We start from the raw sequence: 17,869 nt of genomic DNA on the forward strand, positions 1-17,869 counted from the left end.
TACTTTTGACAAATTTACAATATTGTTTGTACGTTGAATTTGTATCATTAAAAAAATTAGGCCATTCATGTGTAAAACTTCAGAAATCATCAAAATTTGAGAAAAAAAAGTTACTGCTTCAGACTTTTGATATTTAGTGCTCTGATTCAAACACAACATTGTGAAGCGAACAACAAATTGCTGTTAAAATATTTATTCCAAATTTAGGACAATATTTTAAAAAACAAATTACAAAATAGGCAAAAGTGGTTTTTCGGTGTTAATTCCGCACCAATTGACATCTCTTTTCACTCTCATATAACCCTTTTCTCCCCATACTTTACTGTAAGTGTTCTTCAGAATCCAGTAGTCGGGACCATATCCAATGACAATCAATGCGTGGGTTGGTTCTGTCTGGAATATGAAATTTTGATTGAAATAAGTACCTAGTTTTTTAGAGTTATTTGATCATTTTCTCCACTTTAAACAGGGTATTCCTATTTTAATTTTTTTTTGAATAGAAACTGACTGTTTCGATATATTTTTATAAAAGGCATACGTATAAGGAAATTGATAGTCACGTAAAGTTTTTTTTAACCGTCAATGCTCAAGTTTTTTAAATTAAAAAACTGAACAACTCCGAGCAAATTTAAAAACTAACTGAAACCTTGAAAATATTTTTTAAAAAACGAATTCAAACGTTTCATATAACTCGACACAAAAGTAGTTTTTAATTTTTTTTCTAGCATTGACTTACTTTGACTTATGCATTGCTGACTGTTTCAATAATGTTTCAATTTTTTAGTGAACACACTGAAACTGTTGCTTCAAATTCATTCAAATTTAGAATTTTTTAGGATTTTGAATCGATACTTTTATCAAATTACATAGAGCTTTGCTCATAAAAATCGATTAACAAAAAGACAAGATTTCAATTTTGAAAATTGGAATTTTGGAGAAGATCAAGACACTAACTGGGAAAAAACTTTGCATTTTTAAAAACTAACAGAAACAGTAGATTTATTTGGCTAATTTTTAGTCACATAGCAGAATCAACCTCACCCCACAATCCGGATCCTCTGCAATTCCACTGTGATAGAATCTGTTCTTATTCGTCGCAAAATTAGCACAAACAATCATTGGACCATTCAGAGCAACTATTTGAGCCATTTCATCTTCACTTTCTGCTTTCATCCAACTAGAGATTCGAGCAACAGTTGGTACAGTTTCACGACATTTTGTAGTCCAAAAGTAGTATGGATAGTTATGAGCAGTGGTAATTCCATGGGATTGAGCATATTTGAGAGCTTCAACTGGCTCACCACCTCCACATTTGTCAGATACAACAGTGCAGTCTAGGAGCTGAAAATATTAAAAATGATCAAAAAATCCGTCTGCGTTGAGTTCTAAAAGCTAAAAAATTACCGTTTCAGATAGCTTTCAAAAATGGTTTTCAAAATCATAAAACAATGACATTGGCATATGATTATACAACTAATTTTTATTCATTTAAAATAAAAACGGATTTCTATTAAAAAATTCTGCATTTTGACGGGAATTCCAGTTAAAATTTCAAAATTTTACTGTTTCAGGTTGTTTTCAAAATAATTGTTTTAATTTTTTTTAAAGTGCTGCTAATAAATGTAAATAGTGTTTATTCAGTGGAAAAAAACCACAATTTCTTCCTTTTCCCAGAAGTTGTTGAAATTGTGATTAAAAATCTCAAGTTTTTTAATAGTAAAGGACTTGTTTCAGCAATGTTCAGCGAAGAAAAATCAAACAAATTAAATAATTTACCGAGTTCCACAAAGATTTTTTTCTCAGTGTGTAGCATTGATTCTTTTTGGAAGTTTTTTAAATACATTTTTATTCCGTTAAAAAAAAAGAACCTTCTTTGTGAATAATTTTTCTTCTCGTTAGTAGAACTTAAACGAGTTATTGAAAAAGTATAAATTTGAAAATTGTTCCAAATTTTCATCTGTTTCATTATGTTTATATTAAAAAGTGTTTAGATGTTGTGTGTATTATCATCAGGTTGAAGATTTGGGTCTAATATTAAAGAGTGTGAAAATAAAAATGTTCAATACTTCATTTATTTTCGAAAAGTTTCCATTTTTTTAATCGAGCTGACAAATAATTTATGCTTGAGAACTGTTCGTATAGGTGCCAATAAACTAAAAGTGGAGTATTTAAATAAAAAGTTTTTTTTTGAAAAAAACATTTCTGTTTCAACATAGTTTTTTTTTTTGAAAAGTGTCAATAAACTTATTATTTTGAAGCTATGTTTCAGAAAACATTGATCACTTGTTATAAAGTATGGAATGAACGAATAATTGTTTTCTTCTTGGAACAAATCATGTTTTCATTTTTCAGTATGAAAAATACCAATTTCCTAGAAATATGAAAATTTTGAACTTTCAAAATTTTAAAATGTTCTGTTCCAAAGTTATGATATTAAAACTAGTTAAATCTATCTCATCTGATAAATTTATTCTACGTTTTGAATCCAAACAAACCTGTTGAGAAGACAAACTCTGCAGACCTCCACCACTAATTGATACGGCCGATTCAATTGCAGCAGCTGTTGCAAATGCCCAACAAGATCCACATGGTCCTTGATATTTTATTCCTGTTACATGATTTGTCCCGTTGACATTTCTCCAATCAACTGAATTTGGAAGATTCTTTTTGTCGATTAAAGTTTTAGGTTTTAGTGATTTTTCTGAGTGATCTGGTTTTGGAGTCATTAAGTACTTTTTCCATTCTTCTTCAGTTAAATCAGAAAAGTCATTCAACTCGTAGGTCACTTTTCCAGCATCTTCCTTGTTGTACCTGTAATATTATTTTTTGTTAGGTATACAGTGCGTGCAACTTCTATAGCGCCCCCTATTTTTTTCGTGTTTCGTCACTTTCCCAAACTTTTTTGAGAAAACCAATATAGCCATTCGATTTCAAATGTCAAAAAACCTCCTGTCCGAAATTTTCATGAAAAAATATCAAAGACTACGGTAAATAGGTCAAAAAGTCTGAAAAACGACCGTGCAACTTCTATAGCGCTCCCTCGAATTTTCGCTATTTTTCAATAAAATACCTAGTTTTATGAGATTTCTGAAAAGATTATAGTATTATATATTAAGAAAAATGATTATAAGGTCTCATTTTTCAATTTTCAACAGAAATATATTACATGAAAACTTCTGGGATCCCAAGAGTGGCCTGAAACGCTTCACTTTGCGTTAGTGGCCAGTTCTCGGCTCCCACTGCATGTATTGATACGAAACTTGACCGCAATATTCATTTTGTTTACTAATGATATTTTGATAGGTTGATATTAAATTCGGTGGAGATAAGTAAGGTCGATAGCGCTGCTAATTGTGAGGAAATCAGTTTTTCTCTCTAGAACATATTTTTGCGACGTTCCAGAGATTGGACGCGGTTCATTTCTGGTAGAAAAGCTTTATATTCATTGTTGAAATTTTTATAAGTGTCATTGGAACAAATAACTTTTGAAAAATGATTGGTCCAAATCAGGAGATCTCCTTTAAAAAATTTGCACAAACATCAAAACTGGGCGAGTTCACTGCCCGCAGGTTTTTGGGTGATTTTTTAGTTTTTAACAAACACTTTGAAATATTTTTGAATACAAGTTCTGTGATCAGTCTGAACATTTTCATAGTTCTTTTGTAGTTCGATCTCGAATGAAACGCGCGGAACCACGGAAACAGACCCGCCCAGTGTTTCTGCACCAGTTAATTTGTTTGAGGGATATTTCTTGAATTTTACCGATCACTTTCCAACATTTTTCGATCCGGACAAAATTTGTTTTAAATAGTTAATTGAATGGATACCTTGTCTACCAGAAAAGACGCACACCCATTCTCTGACATGCCTCAGATGTGTTTCACCGATAGAACAACTGATTGTTTACTAGCCTTACTATTAACTTGGGCTGTCAACCTGGCCCATGTTGACCAAATTTTATGACAACTTATTGAAACATTACCAGTAGATCAAAATGAATATTTCGGTCAAGTTTCGTATCAATACATGCAGTGGGAGCCGAGAACTGGCCACTAACGCAAGGTGAAGCGTTTCAGGCCACTCTTGGGATCCCAGAAGTTTTCACGTAATATATTTCTGTTGAAAATTGAAAAATGAGACTTTATAATCATTTTTCTTAAAATATAATACCATAATCTTTTCAGAAATCTCATAAAACTAGGTATTTTATTGAAAAATAGCGAAAATTCGAGGGAGCGCTATAGAAGTTGCACGGTCGTTTTTCAGACTTTTTGACCTAATTACTGTAGTCTTTGATATTATTTCATGAAAATTTCGGACAGAGGGTTTTTTGACATTTGAAATCGAATGGCTATAATGGTTTTCTTAAAAAAGTTTGGGAAAGTGACGAAACACGAATAAAATAGGGGGCGCTATAGAAGTTGCACGCACTGTACTATCAATAACGAACAAACAAATGCAACATTGATATATCAATTACCTGAAACAGATTTTTTTTGAAATCCTATTAAAATAATTTTCGCAAAAGACTCTCAAGTTTCAAAATTTCTGCTGTTTCATAAAAATTAAATATATCCGTAAAGTTTAAATTATTCAATATATTTTCAATTGTTTTCAAAATAAACATAATCTAGAATTTACTGTCAGCACATAGCTTAGTTTTTTGAAACCTGATTCGAAATTTGGTACAATTTTTAAAAAACTGTTTCAGTTGGTTCATTTGAAAATATCAAATTTATCAATAGGTTCTTCCCGTACGCCTCGCAGATCTAATGAAAAAATAATGTAGAATTTAAAAAAAAAAAAGATTTTGAAACATTTTCCGTTATTTCAACCTTTGCAGGTTGATTTGAACATCAATTTTTCCAAGTTTTGAACAGATTTCAAATAAAATGCAATCTACTATTTCATTTAGGTGTTATAAGATTTGAAACCTTTCCCATTCTGCTATAAGAAACCTGTCCACTCATTCAAACTTCTTTCAATAGTTAATTGAAACATTACCTCTCAACCAAATCCAAATTCCTGGAGAAAATTGTAAATCTCTTCACAATTTCATACTCGTTAGGGTATTCTCTGAGGTATTTGACCAGGAAATTTTGAAAAGCATTTGTGTATTTAACATCTGGTGTAGGAATATGATGACGTTGAAGAATTTGGTCAAGATCGGAGATTTGGTACGATGGGAGGAGATTGGGCTGTAAGTTGTAAAGCTTTTTTGGTAGCAAAATTATTTTTTGCTATTCCCAGACATCGCAGAAAATGTCTAGTTTCAATATTAAAAATCTTAGAATACATGAAAGAAAATTGAAAAAAATGAGGAATTTACACGCGGTGAACAATATTTTCATTTTTATACATTTTAAAAAATAAAATAAACATCACTAAAGCATATAGGAATCCCAATTTAAAAATAGTATAGTAGTGAAACAGTAATTTTTCGTGACACATTTAGAATTATGAAAATTCAAATTTACTGTTCTCCAAGCAAAATAAAACATGTTTCACCGTTTCATAAACTTTATATTTATTCTTACAAAATTACTGATTTTCTTAACTTGTTACAAAAACAACAGAATACTCACCTTTGCACATCCAAAATGGACGAAAAAAATTGCCAAAAGCCATATTTTCAAGAACATTTTCAGTCACGAGAATAATTGATTTAATGACTGATTGGAATGACTTTTCGGTAAAACTTGATAAAATTAAGCATCTTATCATAATCTTAAGCATTGTGATAGGCATGGGGAACACAAGAAACTTTGGTCAATTCGGCGATTTCGATGATTGACACATTGGGAAAATTTGGAGGAAGAGGGGACTGGAAAAACCATGTTGATATCAAATTGAAAATTTTAAACTTAATTCAAAAACAACGTGAAACGGATGAATGTTTTTAAAAGAACATTGATATTTGATTCAAACCAAACGTTTCAGTATAAATTTCAAATTTGACAAAAATTTGGCTGAAGCCGACGAATCAACTAAACCGACATCGTTGATCGGTAAATTTAAAGTTTTAAACTACGTTTTACCAACAATCCCGAATGTATTGTAATCTTAAACATGCGATTTTTTATAAGAAAATTTTGAAATAGTCAGTTAATTTTTTGGAAAAGCAAAATGCCATTTTCTGCCAAATCTCAAATTCAAACGGAAACGTCATGATTTTTTCAAAATAAATAATGGCATACATGAATTTATTTATTATGATTTTGAAACAGTTACCCTATTTTTTGAAAAATCTTCAATTTTTCTCAAGCCATTTGTTCATAACTTCAAGTTGAAATCTGATTGAAAAATTTTTTTTTTTAACTTTAAAACTGTAATAATTACTGTTATATAAAAATTGAACCAACTACTTTTGATAGCTTGAAATAAAATTAAATGGGGAAAACTGATTCAATTTATAATAAAAAAGACGAAACGTGATTAAGTGATATGACCAATTTGAAACAAAACTTTTTTTAAAATAAAGTAGAAGGTCAACATTTGATCCGATTTCTAATAACAAATAATAACCAACCGAACTGCAGTTTTATCGTTCAAAACTTTTTCCAGATACCTTGGATTTACCAGCATGAACAAAATACTAGAACCTTTGTTACATGCTTGAAACATTTTCTGTAAAATCTTGGGAAAAATAATAATCTTTTTCATATTTTCTTTCAATCTAAAGTTTGTCAACTATTTTAAAGCAAGATCAATCTAGACAATAATAGGTAACCTTATTCTTTGTTGTTTTTGTCATATTTTCAAGTGAAAGTGAACTATTTTGTCAGAGGATTGTACAATGAAGCGCATATACATTAAATTCAAATTCATTTTCACGGAACAATTGTTCTATTCATTTCTGTTAGGTTTACAATGTTCAAAAAATATATTGTTGATTAATTTTAGCAAAATCCTGCAAAATACTCTTTTCACTTTTTTAAAATCAGGTCTTTGAAGAAATAAATTTTCCTATCAAAGGTTTGTTTAAAAAACTAGTAAGAATATTACAAAATCACAATTTTCATTCAAATCGATCAGCTCTCATTATGAATACATCGATAACTTTTCAAGCCATTTCTAAACTATTAAAAACAGTAAATTTATTTTTTTTACCACAGAATTGTTAATATAACATTTTTCAAACTATTTTTTTGAAAAAAGTTTCTCTGTAGTTTAATATTTGCCAGTAATAAAAACCATCAAATGTTGAAAATAAAATCCACTACTTCATCTTTTTTTTTTCATAAGTGCTAATACAAATTGTGCTCAGTAAGGATTGCGCAAATCTACCACAAATAATACAATTGCCTTTAATTGCCCGTGAACACTCTTCAAAAATTAAATAACACAACTAATTGAAAAATTAAATAAGTTTTTGAAACAGTAAAAATAAAAATAAAAAGTTTTTAAGAAATGTGAAAGTTTGCTACAAATATTGAAATTTTGCTTTTCGAAAATGGCGAATTCAACAAAATTAGAAAATAACAAGAAAATTGGGGACATCGGTGCATTTACTAAGAAATTGGCTCCACAGAACTGTAAAAACACATTGCTAAATGATTTCGGACGGTGTTCAAGAATGATGAACGCCAAAAATATTGAAAATTTGACCACCGACTTTGGCAAGTAGAAAATCCTAAAAAAATATAAATGTGAGACTCGTTTTCTCAACAATGTGAAACAGTTGATTTTTTTAAAACTTTTTTTTTTGTAAAACAGTAAAAATGTGTAAAATTTCAAAAAAACAAGAAATGTTTAGAGATAAGATAATTGATTAGTTTGTGGTGGTTTCCATAATAATCTGAGCCACTCCAGAGCTTACTGCTTCCCAATTGAGGCACTTGGTTTTCCTAAAGCTAATATCTGAAAATTAACATTTTATACGAGTGGAATGATGTTTGGACCTTTTAAATTTGGAAACAATTTAGTTATTTGTGGAGATTTTGCCAAACAACCTGATTTTTTTATCATTCAAGGAAAAAAATTTTAAAAAAATCGCAATGCTCACCCCTGTTTCCAATTGTTATTATAAACAAACTGAAACAGTGGATTTATTAAATTACAAACATTTTTTGAGCTGTCTTTTTTTCGTCACTCTAAATTTAAAAAAAAATCGATTCACTACTGGTTTCGGTAAGAATTTCAGTAGGACTCAACAAAAATAATTACTCTTGTTTTCTAGCTATAAACTTTTATTTTCAACTGGTTTTCAAAAATTCCGTGATAAAAAAGAAACTTGTGATATTTCTAGAGTTACACTCAAAATAAGAAAACTGCGTGGCGTGTACTGCAGAAAACCTAATATTTAGGCCCCGCCTTTTTCTCGTCCACTCACGGAGAAAAGGCGAAAATTCGGAGACCAACCAATATCAGGCCGCCGACATCCTGCGGGTTCCGCGCGCCGCTATTTTTAACTCGTTGTGGGCGCGGCAAGCTGTCTCCGCCCGCTGCGAGTTAAACATAGCGGCGCGCGGAACACGTAGGATGTCGGCGGCCTGATATTGGTTGGTCCCCGAATTTTGCCTTTTCCCCGTGAGTGGACGAGAAAAAGGCGGGGCCTAAATATTAGGTTTTCTGCAGTACACGCCACGCAGTTTTATTATTTTGAGTGTAGTGGCACACATTGAAGGAAGATCGTAGCAGTTTTCATTTATCAGAGGGTACTTCATAAAAACTATCTGAAACGGTCGAATTTTTTTGTTTGAAATTTTTTTAATTATAAATTTTCAGTGATTAAATGATATAAAATACTTTTTCGAACAAACTTTAATTAAAACGACTGTAAAACATATATATGATGTTCAAATGAACATGTCATTGTCTGAACTAAGACCACTGCTAGAAATGTTTTACATGAAACATTTTCTAACTTTTTTGAATAACCACATGAAATACTATTATTGAATCTTTTTTATTTTCAAAACTTGTTAGTTTCTTCTAATAGTAAAAATAATAAGTTTAGAGGTGAAATGGCTTTTTCATATGTAATTTTCTTTAAAACTTTGAGCTATTTCATCATATATTTGCAGATACTCGTATATGAGCTGAACATCCCAATTTATAGAGAACTTAACTCAAAATAAAATAAAGTTAGTGAAACAAGAAATTATTCCCAATTGGACTTCAATAGTGGAGAATAATTGCAAATGTTATTATGAGAACAACATGAAACAGTCAAAATATGTTTAAGAATACATTTTTTGATTTGACAAAAAAAAACGGTTTTTTATCTTTTCAAGCTAATGTGTAGTAAAACTTGATACTTTTTATCACTGTTTCAAGTTTTATATAGTGGAAAATTGAAAAATGTTTAGAAATAACTAAAGAAACTCATTTCTACTATTAAAAGGATCCCGTAAAACGAAATATTTCAAAAAAAAGTAATATTAAAGTTAACCCTTGATAAATGCTTAATTGTGGAAGAAATCTTAGTTTACCGCTGTTAATTTTTGCAACTCGAACACAAATCATTATTTTTTGTTCTCACCCCTGACGTGCACAAAAGAACCAATTATACAATAAACTTTTTTTCAAAACAACTTGCTGAAGCATTTAATTTTTTAAAATATTTTTTAAATAATCTTGATTAAAAAAGTGAAAAAAAATGATTTTAAAAAATTTATTCAATTTGTACATTAAAAATACGAAGCGTCCGACATCTGCCGGGTCCTCGGCTAGCCACAGCTCGTTGCCAAACCCGGTTGTTGTCGTGCGCTTCAGAACGTCATTGCTTTTATCTCAGACTCTAGGCTCTCGTCCTAACAGCCAACAAAGACCCACAGTTTGGACAAAAATGTTGAGCGTCCTTGGTGATCGGGAAAAACAATAGGTAGCAGCAGAAGAAGAAACAAAATGAGAGGGTGGCACATAGCCACCACATGATACCAATTTTGTGCTCAACTCGAGTTTGTACCAGTGTCTGAAACTGTTGAAGTTTTGAAAAAAATTTAAAATTTAAAAGAACACAGTTTTACTTCAAAATTAAAAAACTAATTTTCACTGTTTCAGTTAGTTTATTTGTATCAGCCTACTTTTGGAGTTTATTGGGCAGGTATTAATTCGAGTTTTGTATCAATTTTCACATGCTTTACAAGTTTACTGAAAAAAAAAAAAATTAAAATTTTGAAATTGATTAGTTTTTTTGAAAAACACAAATTCATATTTTAAATAATTATACTTTTTGAAAATAAATTTTTGAAACAAACCTGACATCTTGTACAATTCTCCTGATAAGATGAATATGTTGGGGCCTGCTTCACAGAAATTACACCTATCACTCTGCCACATGGCCTTGGATCAATGGGCGGAGCTAATACTGGAGCCGGTTGCCGATTCACTTTCGGCATCCCGATGGCAACTTCATATGGTGGTGGAGCAGAGTAGATTTGGGGATTTTCAGAGTTCATTTTAGCTGGAAAAAGTTAATTTTGGGTAGTCACTGAAAATTTATATGCATGCAAATGTTTTTCTTCTGATTAAGCAAAGCCGGGCTAGAATTAGGAGACAACTTTGAAGATGAAAATGTAGACACCATGAAACGGTGGAAAATTATTTTCAACATTTACAGAAGCTATAGTTTTTTGAACATATACCTCCAAAAAAGTGAGAACTAGCAAACGAAATCGCTCACTACAAATCGAAAAAGTGAAATTATGATAAAAGCAAATAATTTTGTTCAGAATTTTTACAGTTTGCCTAATAAAGTATTGTTCAAAAAATGAATATTGGGTACTTGTGTATTACATGCCCTCATTTTGAAATTAAATTAAATGTTCATTAATTTCTCCATTTGTGCCATACATTTTTCGTCTTTAGGCTTTTTTTGTTTGCTTTTTCCTAAGCCTAAAAGTACAAAAATGTGGTACACCTTTTTATTGTTTTTAACTTAAAAATTACTCTAAAAATGAGGAGTGCCGAATGTTGAATAGAAAAGCCGGAGAAAACAAAAAACGTAATAGTTATTTGTTTATTTGTCTAAATGGATTTAACTATCTGCAATCAAAACGCTCGTTACTGATCAAGAACATGAAGTTGAAATTTTTTAGAAAAAAAAAGTTCTGTTTCAATTTCATTTTATATGCTAACTTTAAATTTTAAAAAGTCTTCGAAAAAAAACGTGCAAAACCATAAATTCAACTGTTATCAGATCAATATCAAAAAACTAGAAAAAAAGTAGGCAAACATTAAAAGCACTGATTAGGACACATGTCATTCGACGCACTCAACAGATGAAGTTCAGGTTAAATTTTGAAAGTATTTTCTAGAACTGATGTTATTAGAATATTTTATTTTTCCAAAGAAACAAGAAATATTTTTCACAATGTTGATAATACAAAAGTCATATTTACAAACATTACTGTTTCAATCTGATATTAACTTTCAATGAAAACAATTCTTTTCGGTGTCACTGTGATATTGAAGTTGAAATACAAACTGTTCGAATCAGTTTTGATTTTAAAACAATTTCCGCTGAGACTTCTCCAGTCGTCTGATTTTATGAAAATTCATTTTGTTTTTACTTTTTACAGGAATGCCAATTTTCGTTCATATACCGTTTCAAGGAGTGTGTGTAGCGGTTTTCAACTGATTTAGTTTTGTCAGCAATGTTAATTTCAGAAATTTCTTCTTGTTTATTGAAGTAACTTTAATAAATATTCAATCGGCACAATAAAATGTTTTGTAAACTCCTTTTTTTTAAATAACACACTGAAACACGATTGTGTCTCTAGATAGAACGATTTTTCCATATATCAAATGCTACACTCACGAATGAAAAACTCCAATAATTTCCGAAAAAACCTACTGTTTCATATTGTTTTCAAAAGTGATTTTACAATTATATGAAAGTTCCGAAATAATAGATATAAGTCGAATATTTAGTCAATAATTATTCTTTCAAATCCGAAAAAAGCACGAATTTCTTTATAACTAGAGAAAACATAGTTAGACTTTTTTCACAAATGTTATGAACACTCCGAAAAAAAAAACACTTTTTCGTACATTTTTTGTTGAATTTTGTTTTTGGACGTTATTTAAAAACAACTGAATGCAAAATAAATTGATTAAAAACAATTAAATTTTTAAGAATCAAATTAGAGCTCCCTTGCTCCACTTATACTTTTTCCGATTGTTCAAAACTGAACTCTCTGAACAAAAACAGGGGAATATGGAAATCCAAAACTTCACCTTTCAAATGTTTTAAAGAAAATAGTTTTTGGAGTTCAAGTATTGTGAAAAAAATTGGAAGTGGTATGTACATAATTTTATCAGACCTTAAGCCTAATATGCAATTTTCACAATCGATTCGATTGTTTCTAATAAGACAACGAACAATTCGTTTTGCAGCATCCGACAACTACAAGGTTCTTTGTTTAATTCTTGCTGTTTCAAGCAACCAGATAGAACGTAAACAAAATTATGTGCACAAGTTAAGGTAAATTTTAAAACATATCAAAATCAGTTTTTTTTTCAAAGTTGAATCCAACATTTACTGGTCCTGTACTTGACTTTTTTATATTATTTGTTGATGGTTTTGATTATTCATTGAAAAAAATAATTGTGGGTTCAAATAATAGTTTTCGTTCTAAAATGTGGGTTAAATGAAGCTACAAAAAAAAAGTTCGACATAAAAAACGGTTTCACTGAAACGTTATATATTAATGCATTTTTCAATTTTAATGACACCCTTGACGGCAAAAGGTGTCTTGAAATATTTTTTTAATTTCACGACACTACTTGAATAACCCCATTACCCTATTGTTCATAGAATTTTTTTCATGTTTCAATCAATTTTCAATAGTTTTGGTATCTTTGAAACAACACTGTTTGCATAAAATTATCGTAATGTTAATTAAAAAATTAATCAATTTTGAAACATTTTCGCTAATGCTAAAATAATCAAATTTTTGAAATTACCAAGAAAGAAGAATTAATAACATTTTAGAAAAGTAATGATTTTATTATGATATTGAAAAAGTTATGTTTTGAAACATTTTCTTCCAAATTTTTGTCTCATCAACACTAAATTTTATTAATTATTTATCTGATAGGTGTAATTTCTGTGAAGCAGGCCCCAACATATTCATCTTATCAGGAGAATTGTACAAGATGTCAGGTTTGTTTCAAAAATTTATTTTCAAAAAGTATAATTATTTAAAATATGAATTTGTGTTTTTCAAAAAAACAAATCAATTTCAAATTTTTAATTTTTTTTTTCAGTAAACTTGTAAAGCATGTGAAAATTGATACAAAACTCGAATTAATACCTGGTTAGTGTAATTTCCCAAATTCACTTTTTCAGTCGCAGTCGAGTGATATGGCGAGGCAATTATTGTGTGGATTTACGGGCAACGATGCTCCGGAGTAACGCGAGTGTACAACGGAGCGCGCTTGCACACGTAAACACACATATTGGCGGTAATTCAAATGGGAATTATTAAGAGCAATCGTTAATGAACGAAATAGAATTATTGAGTGAATGGAACGGGCTGATCATGATTGGTGGCGAGTGGGTGAGCCAGACCAATCATACATCAGCAAAGTTGGGACACATGGGCTCAAAGGAGCCCAAGTCACAACAACGTCATTGATTTTTATCTCAGACTCTAGGCTCTCGTCCTAACAGCCAACAAAGTCCCGCAATTTGGACAAAAATGTTGAGCGTCCTTGGTGATCGGGAAAAACAATAGGTAGCAGCAGAAGAAGAAACAAAATGAGAGGGTGGCACATAGCCACCACATGATACCAATTTTGTGCTCAACTCGAGTTTGTACCAGTGTCTGAAACTGTTGAAGTTTTGAAAAAAATTTAAATTTCAAAAGAACACAGTTTTACTTCAAAATTTAAAAAAAACTAATTTTCACTGTTTCAGTTAGTTTATTTGTATCAGCCTACTTTTGGAGTTTATTGGGCAGGTATTAATTCGAGTTTTGTATCAATTTTCACATGCTTTACAAGTTTACTGAAAAAAAAAAATTAAAAATTTGAAATTGATTTGTTTTTTTGAAAAACACAAATTCATATTTTAAATAATTATACTTTTTGAAAATAAATTTTTGAAACAAACCTGACATCTTGTACAATTCTCCTGATAAGATGAATATGTTGGGGCCTGCTTCACAGAAATTACACCTATCAGATAAATAATTAATAAAATTTAGTGTTGATGAGACAAAAATTTGGAAGAAAATGTTTCAAAACATAACTTTTTCAATATCATAATAAAATCATTACTTTTCTAAAATGTTATTAATTCTTCTTTCTTGGTAATTTCAAAAATTTGATTATTTTAGCATTAGCGAAAATGTTTCAAAATTGATTAATTTTTTAATTAACATTACGATAATTTTATGCAAACAGTGTTGTTTCAAAGATACCAAAACTATTGAAAATTGATTGAAACATGAAAAAAATTCTATGAACAATAGGGTAATGGGGTTATTCAAGTAGTGTCGTGAAATTAAAAAAATATTTCAAGACACCTTTTGCCGTCAAGGGTGTCATTAAAATTGAAAAATGCATTAATATATAACGTTTCAGTGAAACCGTTTTTTATGTCGAACTTTTTTTTTGTAGCTTCATTTAACCCACATTTTAGAACGAAAACTATTATTTGAACCCACAATTATTTTTTTCAATGAATAATCAAAACCATCAACAAATAATATAAAAAAGTCAAGTACAGGACCAGTAAATGTTGGATTCAACTTTGAAAAAAAAACTGATTTTGATATGTTTTAAAATTTACCTTAACTTGTGCACATAATTTTGTTTACGTTCTATCTGGTTGCTTGAAACAGCAAGAATTAAACAAAGAACCTTGTAGTTGTCGGATGCTGCAAAACGAATTGTTCGTTGTCTTATTAGAAACAATCGAATCGATTGTGAAAATTGCATATTAGGCTTAAGGTCTGATAAAATTATGTACATACCACTTCCAATTTTTTTCACAATACTTGAACTCCAAAAACTATTTTCTTTAAAACATTTGAAAGGTGAAGTTTTGGATTTCCATATTCCCCTGTTTTTGTTCAGAGAGTTCAGTTTTGAACAATCGGAAAAAGTATAAGTGGAGCAAGGGAGCTCTAATTTGATTCTTAAAAATTTAATTGTTTTTAATCAATTTATTTTGCATTCAGTTGTTTTTAAATAACGTCCAAAAACAAAATTCAACAAAAAATGTACGAAAAAGTGTTTTTTTTTTCGGAGTGTTCATAACATTTGTGAAAAAAGTCTAACTATGTTTTCTCTAGTTATAAAGAAATTCGTGCTTTTTTCGGATTTAAAAGAATAATTATTGACTAAATATTCGACTTATATCTATTATTTCGGAACTTTCATATAATTGTAAAATCACTTTTGAAAACAATATGAAACAGTAGGTTTTTTCGGAAATTATTGGAGTTTTTCATTCGTGAGTGTAGCATTTGATATATGGAAAAATCGTTCTATCTAGAGACACAATCGTGTTTCAGTGTGTTATTTAAAAAAAAGGAGTTTACAAAACATTTTATTGTGCCGATTGAATATTTATTAAAGTTACTTCAATAAACAAGAAGAAATTTCTGAAATTAACATTGCTGACAAAACTAAATCAGTTGAAAACCGCTACACACACTCCTTGAAACGGTATATGAACGAAAATTGGCATTCCTGTAAAAAGTAAAAACAAAATGAATTTTCATAAAATCAGACGACTGGAGAAGTCTCAGCGGAAATTGTTTTAAAATCAAAACTGATTCGAACAGTTTGTATTTCAACTTCAATATCACAGTGACACCGAAAAGAATTGTTTTCATTGAAAGTTAATATCAGATTGAAACAGTAATGTTTGTAAATATGTGCATTTGATATATGGAAAAATCGTTCTATCTAGAGACACAATCGTGTTGGGGTTTTTGTCTGGAATTCCAATTTCAACAGGTACAAAAAAACAAAAATAAAAATTTTGGAATGTTGGGAGAATTTTTATAGATTTGGATTCTAGATTTTTAACAAATATTTTTGGTAAGTTTCTGGACCTAGATATCAATTTTCAGATGCGCTAGAGGGGTTTTTGTCTTGAATTCCAATTTCAACAGATATATACAGGCACAAAAAAACAAAAATAAAAATTTTGGAATGTTGGGAGAATTTTTATAGATTTGGATTCTAGATTTTTAACAAATATTTTTGGTAAGTTTCTGGACCTAGATATCAATTTTCAGATGCGCTAGAGGGGTTTTTGTGTTGAAATTTATTTTTCACAGGTATATACAGGCACAAAAAAACAAAAATAAAAATTTTGGAATGTTGGGAGAATTTTTATAGATTTGGATTCTAGATTTTTAACAAATATTTTTGGTAAGTTTCTGGACCTAGATATCAATTTTCAGATGCGCTAGAGGGGTTTTTGTCTTGAATTCCAATTTCAACAGATATATACAGGCACAAAAAAACAAAAATAAAAATTTTGGAATGTTGGGAGAATTTTTATAGATTTGGATTCTAGATTTTTAACAAATATTTTTGGTAAGTTTCTGGACCTAGATATCAATTTTCAGATGCGCTAGAGGGGTTTTTGTGTTGAAATTTATTTTTCACAGGTATATACAGGCACAAAAAAACAAAAATAAAAATTTTGGAATGTTGGGAGAATTTTTATAGATTTGGATTCTAGATTTTTAACAAATATTTTTGGTAAGTTTCTGGACCTAGATATCAATTTTCAGATGCGCTAGAGGGGTTTTTGTCTTGAATTCCAATTTCAACAGATATATACAGGCACAAAAAAACAAAAATAAAAATTTTGGAATGTTGGGAGAATTTTTATAGATTTGGATTCTAGATTTTTAACAAATATTTTTGGTAAGTTTCTGGACCTAGATATCAATTTTCAGATGCGCTAGAGGGGTTTTTGTCTTGAATTCCAATTTCAACAGATATATACAGGCACAAAAAAACAAAAATAAAAATTTTGGAATTTTGGGAGAATTTTTATAGATTTGGATTCTAGATTTTTAACAAATATTTTTGGTAAGTTTCTGGACCTAGATATCAATTTTCAGATGCGCTAGAGGGGTTTTTGTGTTGAAATTTATTTTTCACAGGTATATACAGGCACAAAAAAACAAAAATAAAAATTTTGGAATTTTGGGAGAGTTTTTATAGATTTGGATTCTAGATTTTTAACAAATATTTTTGGTAAGTTTCTGGACCTAGATATCAATTTTCAGATGCGCTAGAGGGGTTTTTGTGTTGAAATTTATTTTTCACAGGTATATACAGGCACAAAAAAACAAAAATAAAAATTTTGGAATTTTGGGAGAATTTTTATAGATTTGGATTCTAGATTTTTAAAAAATATTTTTGGTAAGTTTCTGGACCTAGATATCAATTTTCAGACGCGCTAGAGGGGTTTTTGTCTGGAATTCCAATTTCAACAGATATATACAGGCACAAAAAAACAAAAATAAAAATTTTGGAATTTTGGCAGCATTTTTATAGATCACATAATATTTTACTCTCTGGCTTCACAGAATATTTTATCCTCTGGCTTCACCGCAATAAATGTGCAAAAAATGTGCAAAAAATGTGCAAAAAATGTGCAATAAATGTGCAATAAATGTGCAAAAAATGTGAAAAAAATAAATTTGTGAAATGGTGCAGAAAAATTCATAGATTGTATTCATAGATCCCAAAAATCTGAAAATGAGTTTTCTTTTAGTAAATGCACAAATTTGGTTTTACTTTATGTAATTTCAAAAGTTGTAGTGGATTCGAGTATATGTCATTAGACTAATTTTGACTGTTTCAACAAGACTACCTATGTTAAAACTTATGATTTTTAATATTTTTGATTTTCGTTTTACATCGCTCAACAAAAATAAACAGT

General features: G+C 29.8%; 2 protein-coding genes and 58 non-coding genes across 60 annotated transcripts; 27 read left to right on the top strand and 33 right to left on the bottom strand.

Moving 5' to 3' along the window:
- The first annotated feature begins 159 nt into the window (after positions 1-159).
- 21ur-565 lies at positions 160-180 on the top strand. Its single transcript, NR_062085.1, has one exon.
- Y40H7A.10 (Cathepsin L-like proteinase) lies at positions 180-5,654 on the bottom strand. The gene is made up of 5 exons (NM_070435.6): positions 5,586-5,654; positions 5,005-5,198; positions 2,496-2,811; positions 1,042-1,341; positions 180-393 (listed from the first exon to the last, which is right to left on the bottom strand). Exons 1-5 carry the CDS (start codon positions 5,640-5,642, stop codon positions 229-231), a joined length of 1,032 nt encoding a protein of 343 aa, NP_502836.1. The 5' UTR covers positions 5,643-5,654; the 3' UTR covers positions 180-228.
- On the top strand, positions 554-574 carry 21ur-5129. Its single transcript, NR_062086.1, has one exon.
- 21ur-1923 lies at positions 557-577 on the top strand. The gene has a single exon (NR_062087.1).
- Positions 580-600, bottom strand: 21ur-6107. The gene has a single exon (NR_062088.1).
- Positions 736-756, bottom strand: 21ur-5408. The gene has a single exon (NR_062089.1).
- On the top strand, positions 803-823 carry 21ur-9852. The gene has a single exon (NR_062090.1).
- On the bottom strand, positions 929-949 carry 21ur-4164. Its single transcript, NR_062091.1, has one exon.
- 21ur-1045 lies at positions 1,019-1,039 on the top strand. Its single transcript, NR_062092.1, has one exon.
- Positions 1,450-1,470, top strand: 21ur-2197. Its single transcript, NR_062093.1, has one exon.
- Positions 1,453-1,473, top strand: 21ur-15632. Its single transcript, NR_062094.1, has one exon.
- 21ur-11571 lies at positions 1,609-1,629 on the top strand. The gene has a single exon (NR_062095.1).
- 21ur-8798 lies at positions 1,610-1,630 on the top strand. Its single transcript, NR_062096.1, has one exon.
- 21ur-1543 lies at positions 1,612-1,632 on the top strand. The gene has a single exon (NR_062097.1).
- On the bottom strand, positions 1,859-1,879 carry 21ur-6312. The gene has a single exon (NR_062098.1).
- Positions 2,002-2,022, top strand: 21ur-9496. Its single transcript, NR_062099.1, has one exon.
- 21ur-1217 lies at positions 2,005-2,025 on the top strand. Its single transcript, NR_062100.1, has one exon.
- Positions 2,249-2,269, top strand: 21ur-3130. The gene has a single exon (NR_062101.1).
- 21ur-11775 lies at positions 2,463-2,483 on the top strand. Its single transcript, NR_062102.1, has one exon.
- On the top strand, positions 2,607-2,627 carry 21ur-3334. The gene has a single exon (NR_062103.1).
- On the bottom strand, positions 4,421-4,441 carry 21ur-5445. Its single transcript, NR_062104.1, has one exon.
- 21ur-11408 lies at positions 4,422-4,442 on the bottom strand. The gene has a single exon (NR_062105.1).
- 21ur-585 lies at positions 4,424-4,444 on the bottom strand. Its single transcript, NR_062106.1, has one exon.
- On the top strand, positions 4,598-4,618 carry 21ur-10758. The gene has a single exon (NR_062107.1).
- 21ur-8561 lies at positions 4,748-4,768 on the top strand. Its single transcript, NR_062108.1, has one exon.
- Positions 4,752-4,772, bottom strand: 21ur-13552. The gene has a single exon (NR_062109.1).
- On the top strand, positions 4,949-4,969 carry 21ur-3992. The gene has a single exon (NR_062110.1).
- On the top strand, positions 5,552-5,572 carry 21ur-14952. Its single transcript, NR_062111.1, has one exon.
- Positions 5,655-5,823: 169 nt separating the features above from the next.
- On the bottom strand, positions 5,824-5,844 carry 21ur-4753. Its single transcript, NR_062112.1, has one exon.
- A 190-nt stretch (positions 5,845-6,034) lies between these two features.
- On the bottom strand, positions 6,035-6,055 carry 21ur-4970. The gene has a single exon (NR_062113.1).
- A 105-nt stretch (positions 6,056-6,160) lies between these two features.
- Positions 6,161-6,181, bottom strand: 21ur-9758. The gene has a single exon (NR_062114.1).
- A 213-nt stretch (positions 6,182-6,394) lies between these two features.
- 21ur-3492 lies at positions 6,395-6,415 on the bottom strand. The gene has a single exon (NR_062115.1).
- A 142-nt stretch (positions 6,416-6,557) lies between these two features.
- 21ur-2213 lies at positions 6,558-6,578 on the bottom strand. Its single transcript, NR_062116.1, has one exon.
- Positions 6,579-7,020: 442 nt separating this feature from the next.
- 21ur-14876 lies at positions 7,021-7,041 on the bottom strand. The gene has a single exon (NR_062117.1).
- 21ur-867 lies at positions 7,027-7,047 on the bottom strand. Its single transcript, NR_062118.1, has one exon.
- On the bottom strand, positions 7,028-7,048 carry 21ur-14398. Its single transcript, NR_062119.1, has one exon.
- Positions 7,049-7,263: 215 nt separating this feature from the next.
- On the top strand, positions 7,264-7,284 carry 21ur-1172. The gene has a single exon (NR_062120.1).
- Positions 7,268-7,288, top strand: 21ur-2038. Its single transcript, NR_062121.1, has one exon.
- A 26-nt stretch (positions 7,289-7,314) lies between these two features.
- Positions 7,315-7,335, bottom strand: 21ur-6683. Its single transcript, NR_062122.1, has one exon.
- A 280-nt stretch (positions 7,336-7,615) lies between these two features.
- 21ur-15330 lies at positions 7,616-7,636 on the bottom strand. Its single transcript, NR_062123.1, has one exon.
- A 340-nt stretch (positions 7,637-7,976) lies between these two features.
- 21ur-7505 lies at positions 7,977-7,997 on the bottom strand. Its single transcript, NR_062124.1, has one exon.
- Positions 7,998-8,615: 618 nt separating this feature from the next.
- On the bottom strand, positions 8,616-8,636 carry 21ur-5366. The gene has a single exon (NR_062125.1).
- Positions 8,619-8,639, bottom strand: 21ur-13209. Its single transcript, NR_062126.1, has one exon.
- Positions 8,640-9,032: 393 nt separating this feature from the next.
- On the bottom strand, positions 9,033-9,053 carry 21ur-1843. Its single transcript, NR_062127.1, has one exon.
- 21ur-14190 lies at positions 9,034-9,054 on the bottom strand. The gene has a single exon (NR_062128.1).
- A 48-nt stretch (positions 9,055-9,102) lies between these two features.
- Positions 9,103-9,123, bottom strand: 21ur-12291. Its single transcript, NR_062129.1, has one exon.
- On the bottom strand, positions 9,104-9,124 carry 21ur-14277. The gene has a single exon (NR_062130.1).
- On the bottom strand, positions 9,106-9,126 carry 21ur-4365. Its single transcript, NR_062131.1, has one exon.
- A 188-nt stretch (positions 9,127-9,314) lies between these two features.
- Positions 9,315-9,335, top strand: 21ur-11772. The gene has a single exon (NR_062132.1).
- Positions 9,336-9,482: 147 nt separating this feature from the next.
- Positions 9,483-9,503, bottom strand: 21ur-2192. Its single transcript, NR_062133.1, has one exon.
- Positions 9,484-9,504, bottom strand: 21ur-6188. The gene has a single exon (NR_062134.1).
- Positions 9,505-9,601: 97 nt separating this feature from the next.
- Y40H7A.11 (LITAF domain-containing protein) lies at positions 9,602-10,410 on the bottom strand. Its single transcript, NM_070436.3, has 2 exons — positions 10,203-10,410; positions 9,602-9,916 (listed from the first exon to the last, which is right to left on the bottom strand). Exons 1-2 carry the CDS (start codon positions 10,401-10,403, stop codon positions 9,743-9,745), a joined length of 375 nt encoding a protein of 124 aa, NP_502837.1. The 5' UTR covers positions 10,404-10,410; the 3' UTR covers positions 9,602-9,742.
- Positions 10,411-10,471: 61 nt separating this feature from the next.
- 21ur-2168 lies at positions 10,472-10,492 on the bottom strand. The gene has a single exon (NR_062135.1).
- 21ur-617 lies at positions 10,473-10,493 on the bottom strand. The gene has a single exon (NR_062136.1).
- Positions 10,494-11,099: 606 nt separating this feature from the next.
- Positions 11,100-11,120, top strand: 21ur-15595. Its single transcript, NR_062137.1, has one exon.
- Positions 11,121-14,245: 3,125 nt separating this feature from the next.
- 21ur-19 lies at positions 14,246-14,266 on the top strand. The gene has a single exon (NR_062138.1).
- Positions 14,267-15,504: 1,238 nt separating this feature from the next.
- On the top strand, positions 15,505-15,525 carry 21ur-4446. Its single transcript, NR_062139.1, has one exon.
- Positions 15,510-15,530, top strand: 21ur-575. The gene has a single exon (NR_062140.1).
- A 2,298-nt stretch (positions 15,531-17,828) lies between these two features.
- 21ur-11843 lies at positions 17,829-17,849 on the top strand. The gene has a single exon (NR_062141.1).
- 21ur-13019 lies at positions 17,844-17,864 on the bottom strand. Its single transcript, NR_062142.1, has one exon.
- Positions 17,865-17,869: the final 5 nt, after the last annotated feature.

This window comes from Caenorhabditis elegans, chromosome IV, assembly GCF_000002985.6.
Source record: "Caenorhabditis elegans chromosome IV".
In the NCBI taxonomy this organism is placed as follows: domain Eukaryota; kingdom Metazoa; phylum Nematoda; class Chromadorea; order Rhabditida; family Rhabditidae; genus Caenorhabditis; species Caenorhabditis elegans.